Source organism: Equus asinus, chromosome 18 (genome assembly GCF_041296235.1).
Source record: "Equus asinus isolate D_3611 breed Donkey chromosome 18, EquAss-T2T_v2, whole genome shotgun sequence".
In the NCBI taxonomy this organism is placed as follows: Eukaryota; Metazoa; Chordata; class Mammalia; order Perissodactyla; family Equidae; genus Equus; species Equus asinus.
Window position 1 is genome coordinate 36,013,122 of NC_091807.1, and position 19,988 is coordinate 36,033,109.

Consider the following 19,988-nt stretch of genomic DNA (forward strand, 5'->3'; position numbering starts at 1 on the left):
AGACAGGACTGGAGCATCCAAGTGCCAGGTGCCAAGTAGTATCACACTGTGCCTGAGCCGGATGTTGGCGAGATTGTCTGTTTCCAAATGCCTCCGTCTTTCCATCCCAGCAGGCTGCCTGAACTGAACAAACGGGGGCTTTTAAAATCTGCTCTGCAGCATCTTAACTCGTAATGGAAAATGCAGTAGGGACTGATTTGACAATTAATGAAATATTGTAGAATCGTGATAGAAACTTCACCCTTGGGTCAGGGAGCCTGCCTTCCGTATCTGGCCGGTGATCTGTGAAAGCAGCCATCAGTGCTTTCGGGTTTACAGAAGAGGCAAGCCCAGACCTTATTTCCTGGGCTGTAGTAATCTTATTTTTAATTTTCTGTATATTACAATGTTTGATCTGTTAGAAGACCTTTCTGGCTGGAGAGAGACTGCCGCTCCCAGGGCTAACCAATTATCAGAGAAAGCCAAAGGACATGCAGACTGACCAGCCCAGAGTCACACCGTCTCTCTGGCTCTCCCACCTCGGAATACAATATTTCTCTGCCTTCATCATCCCAGGGCCGGGTGCCAGGCGGCGAGGGGCCACCCCTGTCTCCCACAGCCCGCCGCAGTATCTCACAGTAGCCCCTCCTAAGCTGTTCACCCTGCCCTGTCTTGCCTTTTCCACAAAAATACTCAGTAAAGGCCGTGGCCTGGACCTGTCTCCTGCTCCTGCTTCTGCTTCCTGACCCAACCTAGTGTCCTTCCTGTGGTCCTGCGTGGCCAGCCGTGCCTCTTGTTTCTGAGAAAACTATAAATAGCATTCAACTTTTCTTTCAGTGACATTGACCTGTCGGGGTCATCACCAAGTCCCCTTTGTGAAGTAAGACCTGGACACAGAGTGGGTCTCTTCTGTGATACGCTGGCCATTGAAATGCCCTGTGGAAAAAAAATCAGATTTGTGGTCAAATAAATTTGGGCTGTTCTACAGAAGATATCATCTTTTCAGAGATTTATTTATTTATTTATTATTAATTTTTTTGGTGAGGGAGATTTGCACTGAGCTAAGATCAGTGCCTATCTTCCTCTATTTCGGATGTGGGATGCTGCCGCAGCATGGCTTGATGAGTGCCCAGGATCTGAACCTGCGAACCTCAGGCTGCAGAAGTGGAGCCCGTGAACTTAACCTCTACCTCTCCAGGGCTGGCCCCCAGAGATTTATTTTTAATTAAAATCATTTAAAAAATATTAATGTGGTATAACTTACATAGGCAAAGTGCACAAATCTTAGCTGTGAGACTCCATCAATCTTTACAGGTGTCTCTGCCCATGTGACCACCACCCTGATCAAGAATAGAATATATCCAGCTCTTCGGAAGGGACCTTGTGCCCACTTCCAGTCAGTAATCCCACCACAAAGGTAACTGCCTTTCTGACTCCTGTCGTCATTGGTAGGTTTTACCTGGTTTTGAACTTCATATAAATGGAATCCTTTAGTACGTACTCTTTCATGTCTGGCTCTTTTCACTCATTGTAATGTCTGTCGGATGAATACATAGTGGGTGTGTCAAAAATTCGTATTTGAAAAAATTTTTTTTTTTGAGGAAGATTAGCCCTGAGCTAACATCTACTTCCAATCCTCCTCTTTTTGCTGAGGAAGACTGGCCCTGAGCTAACATCCATGCCCATCTTCCTCTAATTTATATGTGGGAGGCTGCCACAGCACGGCTTGTCAAGTGGTGCCATGTCCGCACCCGGGATCTGAACCAGTGAACCCTGGGCTGCTGAATCGGAATGTGTGAAATTAACCACCGCACCACCAGGCCAGCCCCAAAAGTTTGTATTTTCTAATGGCTGTTTAGCATTTCATTGATCATTCTGCTGTTGATGGAAATTTCTTATTTACATTTGTGCCATTTATATCAATTTATTGCCTCTTGGCTCCAAATTCACTCTTTTTGACTGGACCCCATGAAACTGGCTCTGGACCCACAGTGATTCTCTGTTCTCCGTGAGCCATGCTGTCCTCATCAAGGAGGTCTGGATCTCAGCCCTGAGTTGGGGGCTTTTCCCCAAGGTTTCCTCCTTAGCCCTGGGGGCTGTGGCTGCTCGTTATATCTGCTAGGATTCTTTATATTAAACTTTCTCTTTTTGAATTACTAGTAATTTCGTTCTCCTGATTGGACCCATAGACCCTGAGACCATAGTTTTTGGTTATTATGAGCAACATACTCTGAACATTCTTGGCCATCATTCTTGGTGGACATAAGTAATCATTTCTGTTGAGTATGTGCCCAGTCGTTCTAATGGGTTGCAGTGGTATTCTATTGTGGTTTTATTTGCATTTCCCTAATGACTAATGATGTTGTCCTTTCTTGGATTTTTGGTATTTGGATATTTCTTTTGCAAAATAACTTGTTCACAATTCATTTTTTAAAAAATTGTGAGTTTTTTTTTTGCCATTTCCTTGCTGATTCACAGAAGTTATTGATATATTGTGGATAATAGTCTGTTTGCCAGTTATATGTTTGGCACATATGTTCTCCCAGTCTGTGGCTTGCTTTTGAACTGTCCTGATGGTATCTTTTCAAGTTCCATTCATCATCCTTTTCTTTTATGGAGTGCTTTTTGTGTCCTGTATAAAAATAATTGCCTGGGGGCCAGCCTGGTGGCGCAGCAGTTAAGTTCGCACTTTCTGCTTCTCTGCAGCCCGGGGTTCGCCAGTTCGCATCCCGGGTGCGGACATGGCACCGCTTGGCAAAGAGCCACGCTGTGGTAGGTGTCCCACTTATAAAGTAGAGGACGATGGGCATGGATGTTAGCTCAGGGCTGGTCTTCCTCAGCAAAAAGAGGTGGATTGGTGGTGGTTAGCTCAGGGCTAATCTTCCTCAAAAAAAAAAATTGCCTAGTGCAAGATCAGAAAGCTTTTCTTCCAGAAGCTTTATTGCTATACCTTTTACCTTTGGATATGCAATGCATCTGGATTTGATTTTTATGTATGGTGTGAGGTTGGGGTCAGGTACTTCTTTCTCCCCATGTGGATATCAAATTGACCCAGCACTCTTGATTGAAAGGCCACTCTTTCTCCGCTAAATTCTCATGATGCATTCATCATCTACCATACGTGTGGGTCTATTTCTGGGCTCTCTATTCTGCTCCATTGATTTATTTGTCTGTTGTTGTGCCAGTTTTCTTACACAGTTAAAATGCACATCAGCTTATTCCTCTGGGAAAGGAAACTGGTGAACTTTGTTAAAAGATTGGATAGACCCCCTCAGCTTTTGTATAAGATATCTGTTTGCCCGGGCCACCATCCAGCTTGGGGGAGTCATCTGGGTGCAAACTGAATTGCATGACGTGGTTATTGTGTGCCTCATGCCCCCACACCCAGTGTTTTCTCCTGTTGAGAAACCTGTGATGGGGTGTATTCTTGAGGATCTTACTCCTGCTGTCTTCCTCAGGTGGCCTTTACTCCTCTTCCTGAATGCTTCCAGAAGAATCCCTTTGCTCCCTCCATGACTAAATTGCTCTTGAGGGATCAGTGACAGGCTGTTCATAAGATGCAGGGGCTCTCCACATGCAGTAGTCAGTATTCTCCAGACTAACAGAACCAACGGGAGATGAGAAAGATATAGGTAGAAGAGGCTTGCTATAAGGAATTGGGCCACATGGTTATGGAGGCTGAGAACCCCCGTGATCTGTAGTCAGCGAGCTGGAGACCCAGGAAAGCCTGTGGTGTAGTTCTAGTCTAAAGACTGACACACTTGAGACCTAGGAAGAGCCGAGGTTTCAGTTCAAGTCTGAAAGGAGGAAAAAAACCCCTGATGCCCCAGTTCAAGCAGTCAGGCAGGAGGAGTTCCCCCTTCCTTGGGGAGAGGGTGGGCTTTTTGGTTCTATTCAGGACTTCAACTGACTGGATGAGGCCCACCCACATTAGGGAGGCACATATGCTTTAATTAGTCTACTGATTCAGATTTTTACCTCATTCAAAACACCCTTACAGACATACCCAGAATAACGTTCCACCAGATACCTGGGCATCTTGTGGCCCAGTTGTGTCGACACATACAATTAGCCATCAGACTCCAAGAGCTGCGCTGCTCCCTCTGCTTCTGATGCTGATGCTCGGTCCTCCTCCAGTGGGCGGGGTGCTGGACACCAGGTAGGAGCTCAGAGTTGCTGGTCCAGCATGGGTCTGGGGCAGTTGGGGGATCCTCCCTCCACACGGCAGTTCTTTGATTCCTTGGGGACACCTGGGGTCACCCAGCTCCTGCTCACTCTTGGGGACACTCTCCCCTCTACTGGAGCCCAAGAGTAGAGCCAGGTTTCACGGTGCTTGAAGCTTCTACAGTTTTGGTTGAGAACAGAAAGAAAACAGTGGAGGTGAGTAGTCCTGTAGCAGAGCGTCATTAGTCTCATGGAATAGCCTCCTCATAAAACGTCTTTCCTTGAGAAGGCCCAGGCCTAACCTCCAGACCCTGGGCCAGGTGGTGTTGGCATGGGGTGGACTTCGGGGAGGCGTGGCTCATCTCTGGCTCCAGGCCACATGTGACCCAGGAATTCACTCCCCATCACCCTCGTCCACTCCCCTCCTGCTCTCCTCCTCTCCCCTAGGGGAAGGGATATTTTCAGCTCTACAACTAGTCCACTTAAAAATCAGGATAGGCATGCTGGTCTGGGGTCTTTGGCCCCACTGGTTTGTGATGTGGTGCCCACTGGTGTTTTCAAAGGCGCCTAGAGTAGAATCATGTGGGACATGTAAAAATGCATATTCCTGGGCTCCAGACCCGCTTTATCAGGATCTTTGTAGGACTGACCCTTTGAACCTGCATGTTTACCCGGGTCCCGGGTGACTGTTACAGGCCCTGAGTTTGAGAATCTCTGAGCTGTTCAGGGTGGAGATTCCCAATGTCATCTGTTCTGCATTCCCTGGGATGGGCCACGGGCTGCGGGATGGCGAGAGTTTTCCCAGATATGTGACCACAGCTCTGGAGTAAGTATCCTGAAGGTGGCTGCCAGGTCTCTGGACTGCTTGCCCACTTCCTGAGTCCCACCTGTCCCATCACACCTGCCCTGCAGGGACAAGCTCAAATACGGCATCCTCCACATGGCCCCTCCAGCTGGCTTGGGCCCCGGGGGACATGATGGGTTATGTGCTTCGGCCAGTAGGGCCCTGCCACTTGCTCTGCCTCCTGGGTGCCATTTGGAGTCCAGCAAGAGACCAATGCAGGAGTGAGCTGAGCGAGCATCCCTGGGGCTGGAGATCCGTGCAAAGGATCCTGAGAAAAAGCACACTAGGGGAATGAGAACTGAAGGTTTACCATTGAGGCAACCCCCGAAGAAGAGCAAACTTACCTGAGAAAGGAAGCAAAGTAGAGAAATGTCATCTTTCTCTTGCATTTGGGTTTTACGTCTCTCTCTAAAATGCATTGTGGGAGAACGCGGTTTGGTCCCCCTCACCCTTCTTCCACCAGAATAAACAATACATCCTAACTGTGCAAATAAATAACCTCACAAAGAGAGAAAGAAGGGAATAGAATTCTCAGCATCCTGCATGCCAGTTCAGACACGTTCTCACTGTCTGTTTGCCTCCTGAGGTGACTTCTCTGAAGTTGGCAGGAACTCCAGCTGGACAGGGGCTCCACGGGGGCCGAGAAGAACAGGAGCTGGACTAAGTTGGTCTCCAGAAAGTTAGCTAGTTCTGGAAATCTCCATCCTTGTTCCCTTTCTCTCTCTCTCTCTCCTTTTTTTCTTTTTGATGAGGAAGATTGGCCCTGAGCTACCATCTGTGCCAATCTGCCTCTACTTTGTATGCGGGATGCTGCTACAGTGTGACGATGAGCGGTGCTGTAGGTCTGCACCTGGGATCCGAACCTGCAAGCCCTGCCACCAAAGCGGAGTGTGCGAACTTAACCACTTCGCCACCAGGCCAGCCTCATTGTTCCCTTTCTTTTATAGTGAATATATTTGGAACAGAATTTTAACACAATGAAATTCCGAGGTCCTCTTTTGCCATCAAGACAACCAACCCTTTCTTCATGTCACTCAGTCAGTTTCTTTTCTTGCTGGCTCCTCTGTCCTCTCACCCAGGATGACATTTTGAAGACACAGACACTGAGTTGAGAATTGATGGAGTTCTTCTCTGTGTTAACGTCTTTAAGCATCAGCCACAGATTCTGTTATGTAGAGATGGTAAATTATTTGCATGAGAAATTGGACTAAAACTGACTTCTGAGTGACCATGTCTGCTTAAAAAGCTCTCCGTGGGGTTCTAACCCCTTGGAAAGACCTGAAAAGACTCTCAGATATTTGCATGCTGGTATTGTTGTCAACAGGTGAACCATGTGGTGGAATTGGTTTGTCTCGATCGTACCCATTTTACAGATGACAAAAGTGAGGCTGGGGGTGGGGCTCAGATGCTTCCCCAAGGTCACGTGGGTAGGTGACTGCAGAAGCAGCACCCCAGAAAACACTCGGGCACAAATGATGAAGAGCTGCCGGTCAGGCTTGGTGACTTGAATGACACTTTTCTTTTTGTTGTTTCCTTATAGTGATTCTTGACGAAGGGAACCATCACTTTTGGTAAACAAACCAAACCCAGAATGTGAAAGTGTTGAATGTCATATGCTGACAGCTCTTAGGAACAAACGTCCTCTTGGAATCTACCCTGTGGCTTAGCTTTCAAACCAGAGGTTCCTCTTACCAAGGAAAAAGTGAGTTATTTGCTTTCTTAATGTAATTACATTAGGATGGATGCTCCTGGATTCATTGAGGATGACAGAGATGGATGGGGCAAAAGATGGAAGGATCAATTGGGAGGTTTACAAAAGAAACCAAAAAAACCAAAAATAACCATCACTGCCAGCGGAATGGAATTCCGAGGGGGTTGTGCAGATCAGACTACGGGTCCTGCTTTTTATTTGAGTAGTAAAATGGTGCTTGATTCGATCAGAGAATGCAAATGCTCCATAGATTTAGACCTAGAACATGCGGTTTCCAGTGTTGCAGGTTCTTGAGCTGGAGTTAATTATGGAGTCAGAGAAGGGTGGAGCTGGAAGGACCTAGTGAGAGATGTGGTCCCATATCTTTTTAAATGAGGAATCTGAGACTCCCCTGGTGAAGGGCTGGCTAGCTTTGGAGCTGGGCCCAGTGCCCTGTTTTCTGTGGTCCTGATCTCACACTGTAGGGTGAATGGTGCTGGCAGTCGTCTCTGCCTCCACGTTAAACCACAGCTCTTCACTTCGGTGTGCAGTGAGATTCCAGAGTTTCTGAAACATAAGCCCTGAAACCTGGGTCTCTTCCCCGTCTCAGCCTCCCAAGGTAAAGCTAAACATGGCTTCCTGCTTTTGAGGGCTACACATCTGATTTTGTTCCATTTCAGATGGCCAACGTGAAGATGATGTTGCTGTGTCTTTCACTGGTGGTTCTGGGAGCCCTCTGTTTGTATTTGAGCATGTACACTCTGATTCCTTTTAAAGAAGGGCCGTTTGTTTTCAAGAGAAGGCAGGAGAACTTCCTTCAGCTCCCAGATGTGGACTGTGGGCAGAATCCTCCCTTCCTTGTCCTCCTGGTGACTTCATCCCAGGAACAGACAGTGGCTCGCACGGTCATCCGGAACACGTGGGGACAAGAAAAGATTGTGAAAGGAAAACGAATAAAGACGCTCTTCCTCTTGGGAACCACCACCAGTAAGGCCACATCGAAAGCGGTGGCCCACGAAGGCCGGCAATATCGAGATATCATCCAGAAGGACTTTCTGGATGTTTATTTCAATTTAACTCTGAAGACCATGATGGGTATAGAGTGGATCCACCGCTTCTGTCCTCAGGCAGCTTTTGTGATGAAAACAGACTCTGACATGTTTATCAACATCTACTATTTGACTGAGCTGCTTCTGAAGAAAAACAGAACAACTCGGTTTTTTACTGGCTTCTTAAAAATGCACGACTACCCGATTAGGATGAAGCAGAGTAAGTGGTTTGTCAGTAAATACGAGTATCCGTGGGACAGGTACCCACCTTTTTGCTCGGGCACCGCCTACGTGTTTTCTGGCGATGTTGCACGTCAGGTGTATGAAGTTTCTGAGACTGTTCCGTTCCTTAAACTGGAAGATGTCTTTGTGGGGCTCTGCCTCGCAAAACTGAAGATCAAACCGGAGGAGCTCCACTCTGAGCAGACCTTTTTCCCAGGTGGGTTAAGCTTTTCCACATGCCGTTTTAGGAAGATCGTGGCCTCCCATTTTGTCAAGCCTAACGATATGCTGATCTATTGGCATGCTCTGGAAAGTTCCCTGGGAGAAGAGTGTCCAGCTGTCTGAGGGGAGCCCAGTGGCACATCTGGACACACTCCACGACCCACGCGTGATAGTTTTTGAAAGATCGTCGGATGGCACCGCTGGGGATCATCAGTGGGGAGGGAGAGAGTGAGGAAGGAAGAGGGAGAAGATTGAGAGTGATGCCCTGTGGCATTCCAAATCTAAACTAGGACGTAAGCTTCATTGGAAGCGCTGGATGATTCCCACTTGATGCCTGAGCAATAATAGATACCATCGCTTGAGGACACTGTGGCACTGAATGCTCGATGGATGCCTTCCTTTTCCCATTTCAGAGATCCGTCTCCATCTGAAGGGGTGAGTGTGACCATCCCTATTTTATGCAGGAGGAAACGTAGCTTAGAGAGGTGCGGGAACTCATCCCAAGGCTCACAGCCAACAGACATGGGAGCAGGGATGAAGATGGAGCATTCTCAGAATCTAGTTGGCAGCCCCCGACTTGGTCCACCCCTCCATGTTGCCTCCCCTGGGGGAGAACTGTGGTGAAGAGGCTCTGAGGGAAGCCGTGCTGCTGGCATCCTTCAGTCCCTTTGGAGAGACCCCTCCTCCTCAACACCCAATCCTTGGGGTTTTTTAGTGCTAAGACTGGGGTGAACAGATGCGCCCCCAGCTGCCTTCATTCACTGGGATGGATCTGGCTGGACACGGAGTCCCTGGTAGCAGCTTGGCACTCACCTCATCACCAAGCAGCTCCCAGAAGATACCCCTGCAGCTCAGCCCCTGAGAAACGCCAGCTCCAGACAGAAATCGGTTTTTATAGATGTGGCTCAGAAATCATTGCAAAGCCTGGCCCGTTGTACTGACTTCTTGGCCACGCTGACCTCCCCAAGAGCGTGGCATCTCCTCCGAGACGTCTGTGGCACCCCCAGATGCCCTTGGTCTGCATTTTAGGTCTCCAAGTTCAAACTGAAGGGCAGTTGGGCACAAGGCTCGGTCTGTGAAGGATTCTGGGAGCTTCTCTGGGAATTCAGTTGGATTTAAGTCAAGATGCTCTCAAGGACCTCCTTGGATGCTGAGCACTGAAGTGAGCCCTGGTCAGGGAGGGGGGCGGCCACCTCACAAGCCTCACCCAAGCTCATCTTCTTTGAACTCAGATGGCCGAGGAACAACCAAGTTTTGTGGTGTGGAGTGTGACCTTCAGTTTTCTTCTCCCTGGAGGTTTGTATGAGCCTGTTCTGCAGGGCTGTCTGCAAACGAGGCCCTTCTTTGCAAGTGTCTTGGCCCATCCAGCCACTGTTATGTCACATGCAAAGTCCCCTTGCTCCTGATTGCAGGAATGGTTGGTTCTTATTTTTCGCTTTATCAGACCTGACTTTACCAGCACTGAAAGCAAAGGCCTCTTGTGGCTGCGTGACTTACAAATGTCAGACTAAGCTCTTACTTGAACTCAGGAAGTGCTATTTGTTGCAAATGGTTGCGGCAATGTTAAAATGCACAATGAGCCCTGGCATCCTGTTTTGCACAGCATCTCTCGTACCTGGATCGAGCTGCTTCTTCGCAGACATGTTTTCTTATCCTGGCCACTCTGAACATGCTGGGTCACATTCAGAAAGCCTCCTTCTCAGGTGGGAAAATTGGGGACTGAGCTTGGTTTTTGAAGGCCAGATTTTTCCAGAGTCACATCCCTCCGTCCCATAGGGTGGGCTGCCCCTGATTCTGAAGGTAATGGTGGGTTTTGAGAGTGAAGGATTTTGTCTGGCGGTAAGGCTGCCTTGTCTGGTGTGAGTGTCTTTGTGGCCGCCGGGCTGTGTGGGTGAGGTGTGGCTACTCAGGACCCGGCCTTCTCAGCATTGGTGACAGCCCTCCGCCACAGGAGCCCATGACACAGGCGTGGCTCCACCTACAGCTTCTGCTGTTCTTAAAGGGTTTTCTGCAAAACATTTTTTACCACTCTATTTCTTTATGTCATGAAGACTTTTTTTCCTCTGGGGAAAAATTGTTTTGTGACTCTAGAACTTGAAGCGACCTTAGAGCTCATGCAGTCCTGCCTTTATGTAGCATGAAAAGAAAGCTCAGAGAGACCCAGAGGCTTGCCCAGGCCTCCAGCTTGACCATTGTGGAAGGCAGAGTCCAGCTCAGATTGTGTCCCATCACGCCACCTTGCCTGTGGGTGAGAGTGAGAAACTCTGCGAAAGCGTGAATTGGGAGGCAAAGCGATGCTTTTCCAAGAATGTCCAACATTAGTTTCCGAATGGGACCAGAGAGGAGCCAGGCTGGTGGGACAGTGGCTTCCCTCGCAGGCATCTGGAGAGCAATGATTTTGATAGCAAATGCTCTTTGCCGGGTACTGAGATAAGGGCTTTATTATCTCCTTAAATGCTCACAACGACTCTGTGGGGCAGGTTACCAGCAATATCTCTGATTTACAGATGAGGAAACTGAGGCAGCCAGGGAGGGTGAACAGCCAGCTCAAGGTGACATAACTGACAATTAGCAGGAATAGGATGTGCACCCAGGCTGTTGGGGCCCCCGTGCGTGTTGGGGACAGTCAGCCCTGCATCCTCCCGGGCTGTCAGCTGCCCCTCTCCCAGTGTTCAGGGAGATGCAGAAGCTCATTGCATCAGCTGCTCAGGCTGTATTTCTGGGCACTTCTTCAGCCTCCAACCACCACCCGTGTCCACCCTCCAGCTTCTGAACCCCGGTATCCTGCCCTCCACTGGGACTGGAGAAGAGAACGATGGGGACTCTTGTGGCCTCAGCCCCTCCACTTCTGGAGTTGATTCCTAGTTCTTCTTACCTCTTTGAGAGCAAGACTCCTGCATGGGGCCTCGCTCTCCATGTCCATTTCCCCATCTCTGCCGATTGCCCCATCGGCACGTGTCACACGAGCTTATTCTCATTTCCCATCTTTTGAAACCATCAACCGCCTTCCCTTGACACTCCCTTTCCCTCCAGCTGTCTCCTTGTTTCTATTCCCTCTGCAGTTCAACCCCACAAGGGAGTTTTATGTATTTTAATTCCTCTCCTATTTCTGAAATCCCTTCTGATCAGACTTTGGTCCCCCCCCCCCCCCCCCACTCCACAGATGGTTCTTATTGAGGTCACTGGTGATGACCCACATTGCTGGGTCTGTGGTCAGTTCTCGGTCCTCACCTGGCCCACTTCCCTGCCGAGCGCTTGTCACCGGCTTGCGGATGCTTGGCGCTCCTGGTCCTCCTCCTGCTTGCTGCTCCTCCTTTGCTTGTTCCGTGTCTTCGCTCTGACTTCTCATGCTGGGGCACCCAGGGCTCAGCCTCAGCCCCTCTATTCCCAGTTTTACTCAGCGGTCTGGTGGTCTCATCCAGCCTCATGGTGTTAAATATCCTCCATCATGTTGACGACGCCCCGTTTATCTCCAGCCCAGAACACTGTCTTGCGCTTGTCTCGTGTATTCCACCACCTCCTTGACTTCACATAATGAGCAAATCCAAAACTGAACTTGTGACGAACCCCTCCCCCGGCTCCGAATCCACTGCACTTGCAGCCTTCACTACCTCAGGTCAGGGTCATGCCATCCTTCCTGTGGCTCAAGCCAAATGCCTCAGAGCCATCCTTGACTCCCTTGTCTCAGCTGGTGCCTCAGGAGAGACTGTTGGCTCTATCTTCCGGTTCTGTCTGGAAGCCAGCCACTTCCCCCGACCTCCACAGCTGCCACCTTGTTCAAGCCCCCATCCCCTCTCACCTGTTTTCCTGCGGTGGCCTTCTACCTGGTCTCTCGGCTTCCGTCATTGCATCCCTTTGGTCTGTTCCTAACACAGCATCCAGAGTGCTCCTTTGAAAATACGGATCAAAGCATCTCACTTCTCTGCTCAGAACCCTCCAGTGGCTTCCTATCTCCGAGTAAAAGCCACATCTTTAATATCATGAGCTGCCTCTGTTCTTCCTAACCTCATCCCTTCATGCGTTCCCATCCCTCACTCTGGCCTCCCTCGACAGCAATACTACTATTCCAGCCTCACCCGCCTCCTTGCTCTTCCTGGACCATCCCAGGCATGCTCCACCTCCCCAGGGCCTTTGCACTGGCTGTTCCCTCTACCACAATTGCTCTTTTCTCAGATACTCTCACGGCCCACTCCTGGCCTCCATCAAGTCTTTGGTTAGATATTGCCTTCTTAATGAGGTATACCCTACCACCCTATATGAAATTGCAACTTGTGCCACCCCCCGTCCCCTTACCTTGTTACATTTTTCTATTGCACATGTCAATTTCTAACAAAGTATATAATATCTATTTATTATAAATATCTCTTTTGTTTATTGTTTACATTTCATCCCACTTGAACAAAAGCTTTGTGGAGGAATGGATCTTTGTTTTCTTCACCGATGTGCCTCAAATTCTTAGCACAGCTCCTGGAACATAGTGGATCTCAATAGATATTTGTTGAGTGGAACTGAAAGGACCTTTATGGAAGGTGGTTCTAGAGGGGAATAGGTGAATCTAGACTGAAAGGTGAGGGGCTCCTAAAACATAGCCAACACTATGGTTCCAAATGAATCGGTAAATGGGAAAATGGGTGTGTTTTTACTGAAAACCGTGACCTGAAAACCCAGAAATGTTACCCAGCAGTGCTTCCTGACCTCAGGCCCCCTTCTGCTGTAATGGGAAACCTCACACGCTGAGAAGGAGATGAGGTCCTGTAATGCCTCCATGTGCCCGTCCTCCAGCCTCCACATGGCTGGTATCGTCGCATCCACCACCTCCTTCTGTTTTGCTGATTAGAGAAATATACCTCTTCTCCTCAACTGCGTCCAACTTTTGGTCCCAGGAGACTAACAACAGCAAACCAAGTTGTCAGGAAGTATGTGTGGGATCATTAAAGTGACTTCAGTCCAATTGTCTTCTGGATGAAATAACCACATGCTCATTCATCGGTGGGCGGTAAAGACCACACAATGCCGATAGTCGAGTTTATTTTTCAAGATCAGAACTACGAAGCAGTGTCAGCTCTCTTGAGCTGTGTAGGTGAGCTGTGTCGGTGAATTCTGGACTTAGGGGACCTGGTCGGCCCACATGTGGGGAATGTGGATCGTCCACGAGTTACCCAGGAAGGGCGTCACCTTATGAGGCTGTTCTGACCCCACTGAAGGGATTTGGTTGCAAAAGTAGGTCTTGGTTTAGGAGGCAGTTTCCTTGATAAGCAAGCCTGTTGTATAGATTTCAAGGACTATATTTAATAATGGAAGACTATAGTTTAATTAAATGTGTCCTAGTGGAGCTAAGAATCTATCTGTCTATCTATCTACCTACCTACCTACCTATCTATCTATCTATCCATTTACCTATCTACCTACCTATCTATCTACCTACCTATCTACCTACCTATCTATCTATCTATCTGTCTATCTATCTATCTATCTATCTATCTATCTGTCTATCTATCTATCTATGTATGTATACTGGACTCTGGAATAAACCATTATAATATGACAGCAAATAGAAATTGCAGAACTTTTTAATTTTGCAATCTGCAATGCTTACCTTGTATTTAATTACTGAAAATTGTCCCCTTGCTGTCCAGTCTCAAAGACGTATGATGAGTCCCATCAGTGATTTGGGTGGAAGTCCTAACAGCACAACTTCCTTTCGTAGTCTGCGCTAAGCAAATTATCCTAACCGTTCTTCTTTCATGCAGCACAGTCGTTTCACTTTTTCTTAGAAACCTTTACCTACCCTGTAGTGTCTTCCACATATTATATTTCTTAAAAGCATCTATTTTACTTCCTGTTATGCTCTGGGGTTAACCCCCTTCTCCAACAGGATCACCTTGACCCACATTGTTCTAGACTTTGTTAATTCAGCAAGTATGAAAATCTGAACAGGTTAAAAAAAAAAGTGGAGCTGGAAAGTGTCATATAGATTATCTGTGGTTTAAAAAACAGCCTCCTTTTTCAAGTGAGAAAACCAAGGCTTAGGAAAATAGAGTGACTTCGCCAAGTCCTTCAATTAGCGGCATCTCCGGGATTGGAAACCAGCATCAGAAAGCTCCTGTCAGTCATTCGGTCCTTCATTTTATTCATTCGTCGGGCATATTTGCTCAGGGTTTTTCACAGGACGTCAGGAATGAGGGTCAAGCTGAGGTTCGCGGCTGCGGTTTTGTGCACAGAGCTTTAGCTGGGTAAAAACAGTGCTAAGAAGGTGATCCGGGCATCTGTTCTCTTGACAGCTGAAAAAAGAAGCCTTTGTTCAGTACCTTGTCTGTGGACAGATGTTGTAAACCATTTCCAGTCTGCCGTCTCCTGGAGTCCTCACAGCAGCCCTTCGAGCTAGCTATTCTTATTATAATTCACCCCCTGGTTTTGAGCTGAGGAAACTGAGGTTCACGGGGACTCAGTGACTTGTCCCGGGCTCAGATGTGGCTGAGACCCAGCTCCTTGGCCTTCAGTGGCTCGCTCTTCACCATGGCATTGTTGGGGAGTCCTCCTACGGATGGCCAAGGCATCCTGAGTCTTCCACTCAGAGGGAAGATCATGCCTGGCCTCACCCAAAGAGCCTTCCATCTTGTCCCTTTTCCTACTTGCTGTCACTTCAAGTGTTGACATGCGTCTCTATCTGCTCCTTCCTGGTCCTATTTGACCTTCTGGGACTTGGCCCCTTCTCATCTGTGGCGTTCCCAAGAATCTCCTGTGTAGCTAGGTCCTCCGACCTTTCCTGTCCCAGCCAGCCCTGTCTTGAGGTTACTTGAGTCTTCATCTCACGGCTCAAACAAGTGTCTGGCTTCAGAACATGAACCCCTCCAGTCGAGTCCAACCCACCTTCCACCTCTCTCTACCTAAAGCTCTTGCAAAACAAGCCAACTCTCACAAGAGCGTGGATTCAGCACTCCAGACATGTGGCTTCTGTCAGATTGTGTGTGTGTGTGTGTGTGTGTGTGTGTGTGATCCGAGGCTCTAAATAAGGGCACCATGCTCAGTGGCAGCTGGTTTGTGTCTGTTATCTGCCTTCCCCAAGAGTCAACCAAGGGCAGTAAGAAGAGTGGGGCGATGTTTGCTTATGTGGGATGTGAGAAAACAGGTGCCCTCGATGTTCTCCTCAGCCGTCAGGGGGACAGTGTGCAGCTTGAGAGTTCTCGATTATTTTCACCTTTGCACAATCAGTTACACACTAATATAAGACAAGTATGTGCCGCGTGCCACCCCGTGTCTTGGAAACACCAACTGCAGGAATGGTTCGCAGTCATGCTGTTCAGAAATCTTCCTGAACTCCAACTTTCAGGCAGAATATTCAGAAAGCGGGAAATAGAGTGAAAGAGGTGGAGCAGCCTATTGAGTATGGGTGTATTTCTTATAAGCAAGAAGTGTGCATGCACTAGTATTTAGAGCCGTCTGCTCCCCTGAGCCCGGATACACAGCTGAGAGGAAAAAGGCCAGGCCTTGGTGACTCTCGCTGGCTCCCCACGCCAAGATTCTATGGCTCTGTGAGAGATTAAATAATTAACTAGTCTGATTTAACATAGCAGCTGCTATGCCTCCTCGTTTTAAAATAGATGAGATGATGTTTACCTTTTCTCCATGTCTTCCATTTGAAGGTATTTGTTTTCTCATGATATTTTTTTTTTTTAAGAATGAATTTTCTGCACTTGTCATATCAGGACTAGCATTTTAGCAATTTCCCAGGAGATTCTCCTGGCATGGTGCCTGATGGAGAGGAGAGCCTTGATAATTATCTCTTGGGTTTTAAGGCGATTGCACACAGGAGTTATTCAGGCAGAATGGCGGAGTAGAGCACAGGATTAAGAGAATTGTAAGGTCCCTTTGAACAGCAATTCCTGAAGCCTCTTATAGATTGTTATTGCCACTTATTTTTATTTCTGTTTGGTTCTACATGATTCAAAAATCTGTATGTGAACATCAGGAAACTTTATCATGAGGGGAGATGTATTTGAAATAAACTCTCAATTATGTCTCTGGGATATGAAATGTATTTACATTCTCTGTTTTGAATCTGTGGAAGGATTTCTAGCTTGTGGCCACTGGGAACTTAGAAGCATGAGTCCTGCTTTTCAAGTGTGACGACAGGACAGGACCCGTGGCTCTCAAATTGGCCCTGAAACTGAGCCGTGAAGCTGCCCGCCCCCAGTGTGGGGGGCAAAGAGCCAGGAAGGGCTGGGTGAGCACACGAGATGGGGAAGCGAGAAGGCATCCCGGTGCCTGCCAATTGGACTAGTGACAAACAAAAAAATTAGCTTCTAATTAATTTTAAAAAACAATTCCTTCCTTATCAGACATAATCAACCCTAGATATCAGTGGAAAAATTAATTCCCTAGCCACATCTAGTTTTTGATGTTGCATTGCTTTGCGTTGTCTGTTGGTTCTGATACCTCTGTTCTTTGGTTTAAGAAATGAGTGCCAGGTGCACCCAGAGTTTAGATGGCCAGGGTGGCACTTACACAGCCTGGCCCCGAGCTCCTGCCCACACATGGTCCTGGGAGGTCAGTGCAAGATCAGCTGTCTCAACGGTCCAGTCCTTTAGTCCCCAAACAAAGAGATAAACCAAAGAAGAGACCCTTAGTTGAATTCTGCTTTGGAAAATATCACATGGGAGAGAATTGATTTATTTTACACCTGGTCAAATAAGACATCAAGAGAAATCCAGCATGACTGGAAATTACTTAATGCCTTTATATTTAAAATATTTGAAAATGTTGTTTACCTGTGTCTTGAGAGAATCTACTAGACTCTTAAGCCATTGTATTTTGGGAGTGGGCATAGGTATTTATTTATGATTTATTAATAGTGGTATTCGTCTTGAATAAAAATTAAATTATTAAAATAGCATAGTGCACTTCATTTGGTTGGTTCGAAGGTGTGGATAGATGTGATAAACTTGTCCTCTTCTTGAAATGTCAGCAGTGGAAGGCCTAAACTGGACAATCTTTTTTTTATTCCACATTGATGTTTTCTATATTTATTTTGTGTTCGGGAAACTATTTTTAAATTCAGCTCTGATTTTATATGTTTAGAAAACTATGTTGAACAACCTTGCCGTGCTTATCTTTGTAAGAGATGGGCATTTCTTGTTTCCCTTGGATTTTGGAAGCCAAACAACAGGGCCCTAACTCATGGACGACCTGTAGGGCACTGTCTGGGTGAGTGTGAGGGTGTGGTGGCCTGTCGGGAATTTTAATCCCAGGGCATTATGAGACAGGCATCCTTTGGAATTTTCTTTCTCTCAGGTATATTTATATTTCTTAAAAGCTATCATTTACGTTTCGGAAATCAAGCCTTGTGAATTGATACGATTGTACCTTTTGAATCTACACGGTAACTTATCTTTGATGTGTCGATGGGATCCTTGACCTTTTAAAGTGTCGTTAAACGGAAATAAAATGATTGAAATAGACGTGTTTTTCTTCTCCTTTAGCGTGTGTTTGCGACCGTTCCTGTGGTGCCGCAGACCTGGACATCCTTGTCCGCCCATGCTCTTTGCAGGCTGCATCCCTAGCCTGTCCCAGAAACAAAACTGAAGTTGGAGGGGACCCGGTGCGGGGGGCAGGGCTGTGTGTTGGGGAGTGTGGCATGCCTGGAGATGGGCAGAGAAGGGAGCATCTTCAAAGGATGCTTGACCAGCTCTTTTCTATCCTCCAGCCGGGCTTTCCCTGCCCTCCAGTGACAGTGTGGGGCTGTTTGTGGTCCCCTCAAAGGCCTGTCCTGCCCCACGTGCCATTCCCGCTTCCCCTCCCAGACACCACTCCACCATTCCCTCTCCCCCTCATCTGCAGCTCCAGTTGCTCCCTCCCTTCTAGAACATTCCCACAGCACACAAACCTGCTGTCACTTCCCATGCAGAGACAACTTTCTAGACCTCCCTCCTTTTCCAGCACTGCCCCCTTTCTCTTTTTTTCCTTAATCCTAAAACCTCTCTAAAGAACCGTCTTCCTGCTGCCGCCCATCCTCCGCTCCCACTGTCTCCTCACCTCACCACTGCACTGGAGTAGTTCTGGTGGAGGCACGTGCGCTCTCCATCAGGCTGGCAGTCATGTCTTGCTGGAGCCCTTAGTGCCATCTGACACTGTTGAACCCAGCCTCCTCCCTCAGGCTCTCCTTCCCTGGCTTCCAGGACACCCCACATGGCTGTGTTTCCTCTCTCCCCACTCCTGGTTTGCTTTGCTGGTTCCACCTCCTCTTCCCAGATTTCCCAACCAGCATTTTGGAGCACTCTGAGGTTTGGACCTCAGACCTCTTCTGTTCCTCTCCGCTGACACTTGCTCTAAGTCAAATGACCTGTGTCCATGTGCATTAGTCTGTCCAGGCTGCTGTAACAAAATGCCACAGCCCGAGGGACTTAAATAACAGACATTTATTTGTTCTCAGTTCAGGAGGCTGGAGGTTCAAGATCAAGGTGTCGACAGGGTTGGTTCCTTCTGAGGTTTCTCTCCTTGGCGTGTAGATAGCTGTCTTCTCCCTGTGTCCTTGCATGGTCGCTCCTCTGTGTGTGTCTGTATCCTGATCTCTTCTCATGAGGACACCAGTCATATCAGTCATATTGAATTAAGGCCCACCCACATGACCTCGTTTTGCCTTAAAGACTCTGTCTCGAAACAGTCACATTCTGAGGACATCACATAGGAATTTGGGGGGTTGCGGTCCAGCTCCGAATAGTCCCCTCCACTTTCCTCCTCTGTTTTTCCTTATATCACTCATCTCCTCCAGATCCCATCTTATACGTTTACGTCTACTGCCTCTCTCCTCCACAGACTTGGTGTTTTAAGCAGAGCCTCCCACACAGGAATCCATTTTTCCGAACCAAATGAATGAGCCTGTGATTTGCGGGAATTGAGCCGAAGCGTGCCTGATGTTATGAGCAGGAGGGTGGGCCTGTGATTCTAATGGTCAAGACTAAAAGGTAGTGGGATCACTGGGTGGAGGCTCCAATCAGGAGAGGGCGTGAGGCACCAACCTCCTGCAGCCAGCGACTTAGAGCAAATGTGGAGCCCTGGGTTCTGAATGTGCTCCCCTGGGTGACGTGACACGCACTTAGCAAGTGGGCTTGAATTCCTCTCCCTGCCTCAGCCTGAGGGCACATGGCTGTCTCAAAGACAGGTTGAGACCACCCACCCCTCTTTCATGAGACCAGATAGGAAGGAAAGGATCATCAAAGACCTTGTGGGAATATGGTCTATCTCATTTGGGCCCCTGGAATTTTGGGGGACTGACATAGTGTCATCAGATTTTCAGTTTTTCTGACAAGGCCATTAAAAATGTCTCTTGTCTTACCACTTTGCGTTTACCCACCCTGGATATGGCAATCTCTATTCAGATATTACTAGTTAATAAAGATGTAACGTAGATCTTCATATAAATACCAATTTGAAAAAAATCGCTTGAGTTAGTGTGTTTTTAATGGTAAGTAAAAGAAACTGACCTCAATTAGTCTTAACTGAAGGGACAATTGGTTGGCTCACCTGGCTGGCCAGGCTCCCAGGGACCCCCACAGGATCAAAGGGCGAGCTGGGTTATAAGTGGAGAGGGCCCCAGGACTCCCTGGCAGTCAGTCTCACCCCTGCTTTTGTTTGCAGATAATCTCATTGTGTCCTACTGAATCAAGTCCTCTCTCAGTGATGGAGGCCGTGGGCCCTGGGGCTGTGAAAGAAGAGGGCCTCTGTACCAGCTTCTATGGTTCAGTCCCTATGAAGCTCTCTGATTGGTCTGCTTCTGTCACAGGCTCATGCCTTACATCAGTTCATGTTGCTGATGGAGGAG

General features: G+C 47.9%; 1 protein-coding gene across 11 annotated transcripts in view; it reads left to right on the plus strand.

The window, feature by feature from the left end:
* The window catches only part of B3GALT5 (beta-1,3-galactosyltransferase 5), a 44,219-nt gene extending 26,591 nt beyond the window's left edge, over positions 1-17,628 (plus strand). For 6 of the 11 annotated variants that reach the window (XM_070488909.1, XM_070488910.1, XM_070488908.1 and 3 more), the window contains 2 exons: positions 6,528-6,689; positions 7,358-17,628. In XM_070488909.1, coding sequence (XP_070345010.1) covers positions 7,358-8,293 — 936 coding nt within the window. In that variant the 5' untranslated portion in view covers positions 6,528-6,689 and the 3' untranslated portion in view covers positions 8,294-17,628. Of the gene's footprint in view, positions 1-1,293; positions 1,397-3,979; positions 4,139-4,838; positions 4,970-6,527; positions 6,690-7,357 lie in introns of all 11 variants that reach the window. The other 5 variants (XM_070488911.1, XM_070488916.1, XM_070488912.1 and 2 more) reach the window with 3 other exon arrangements.
* Positions 17,629-19,988: the final 2,360 nt, after the last annotated feature.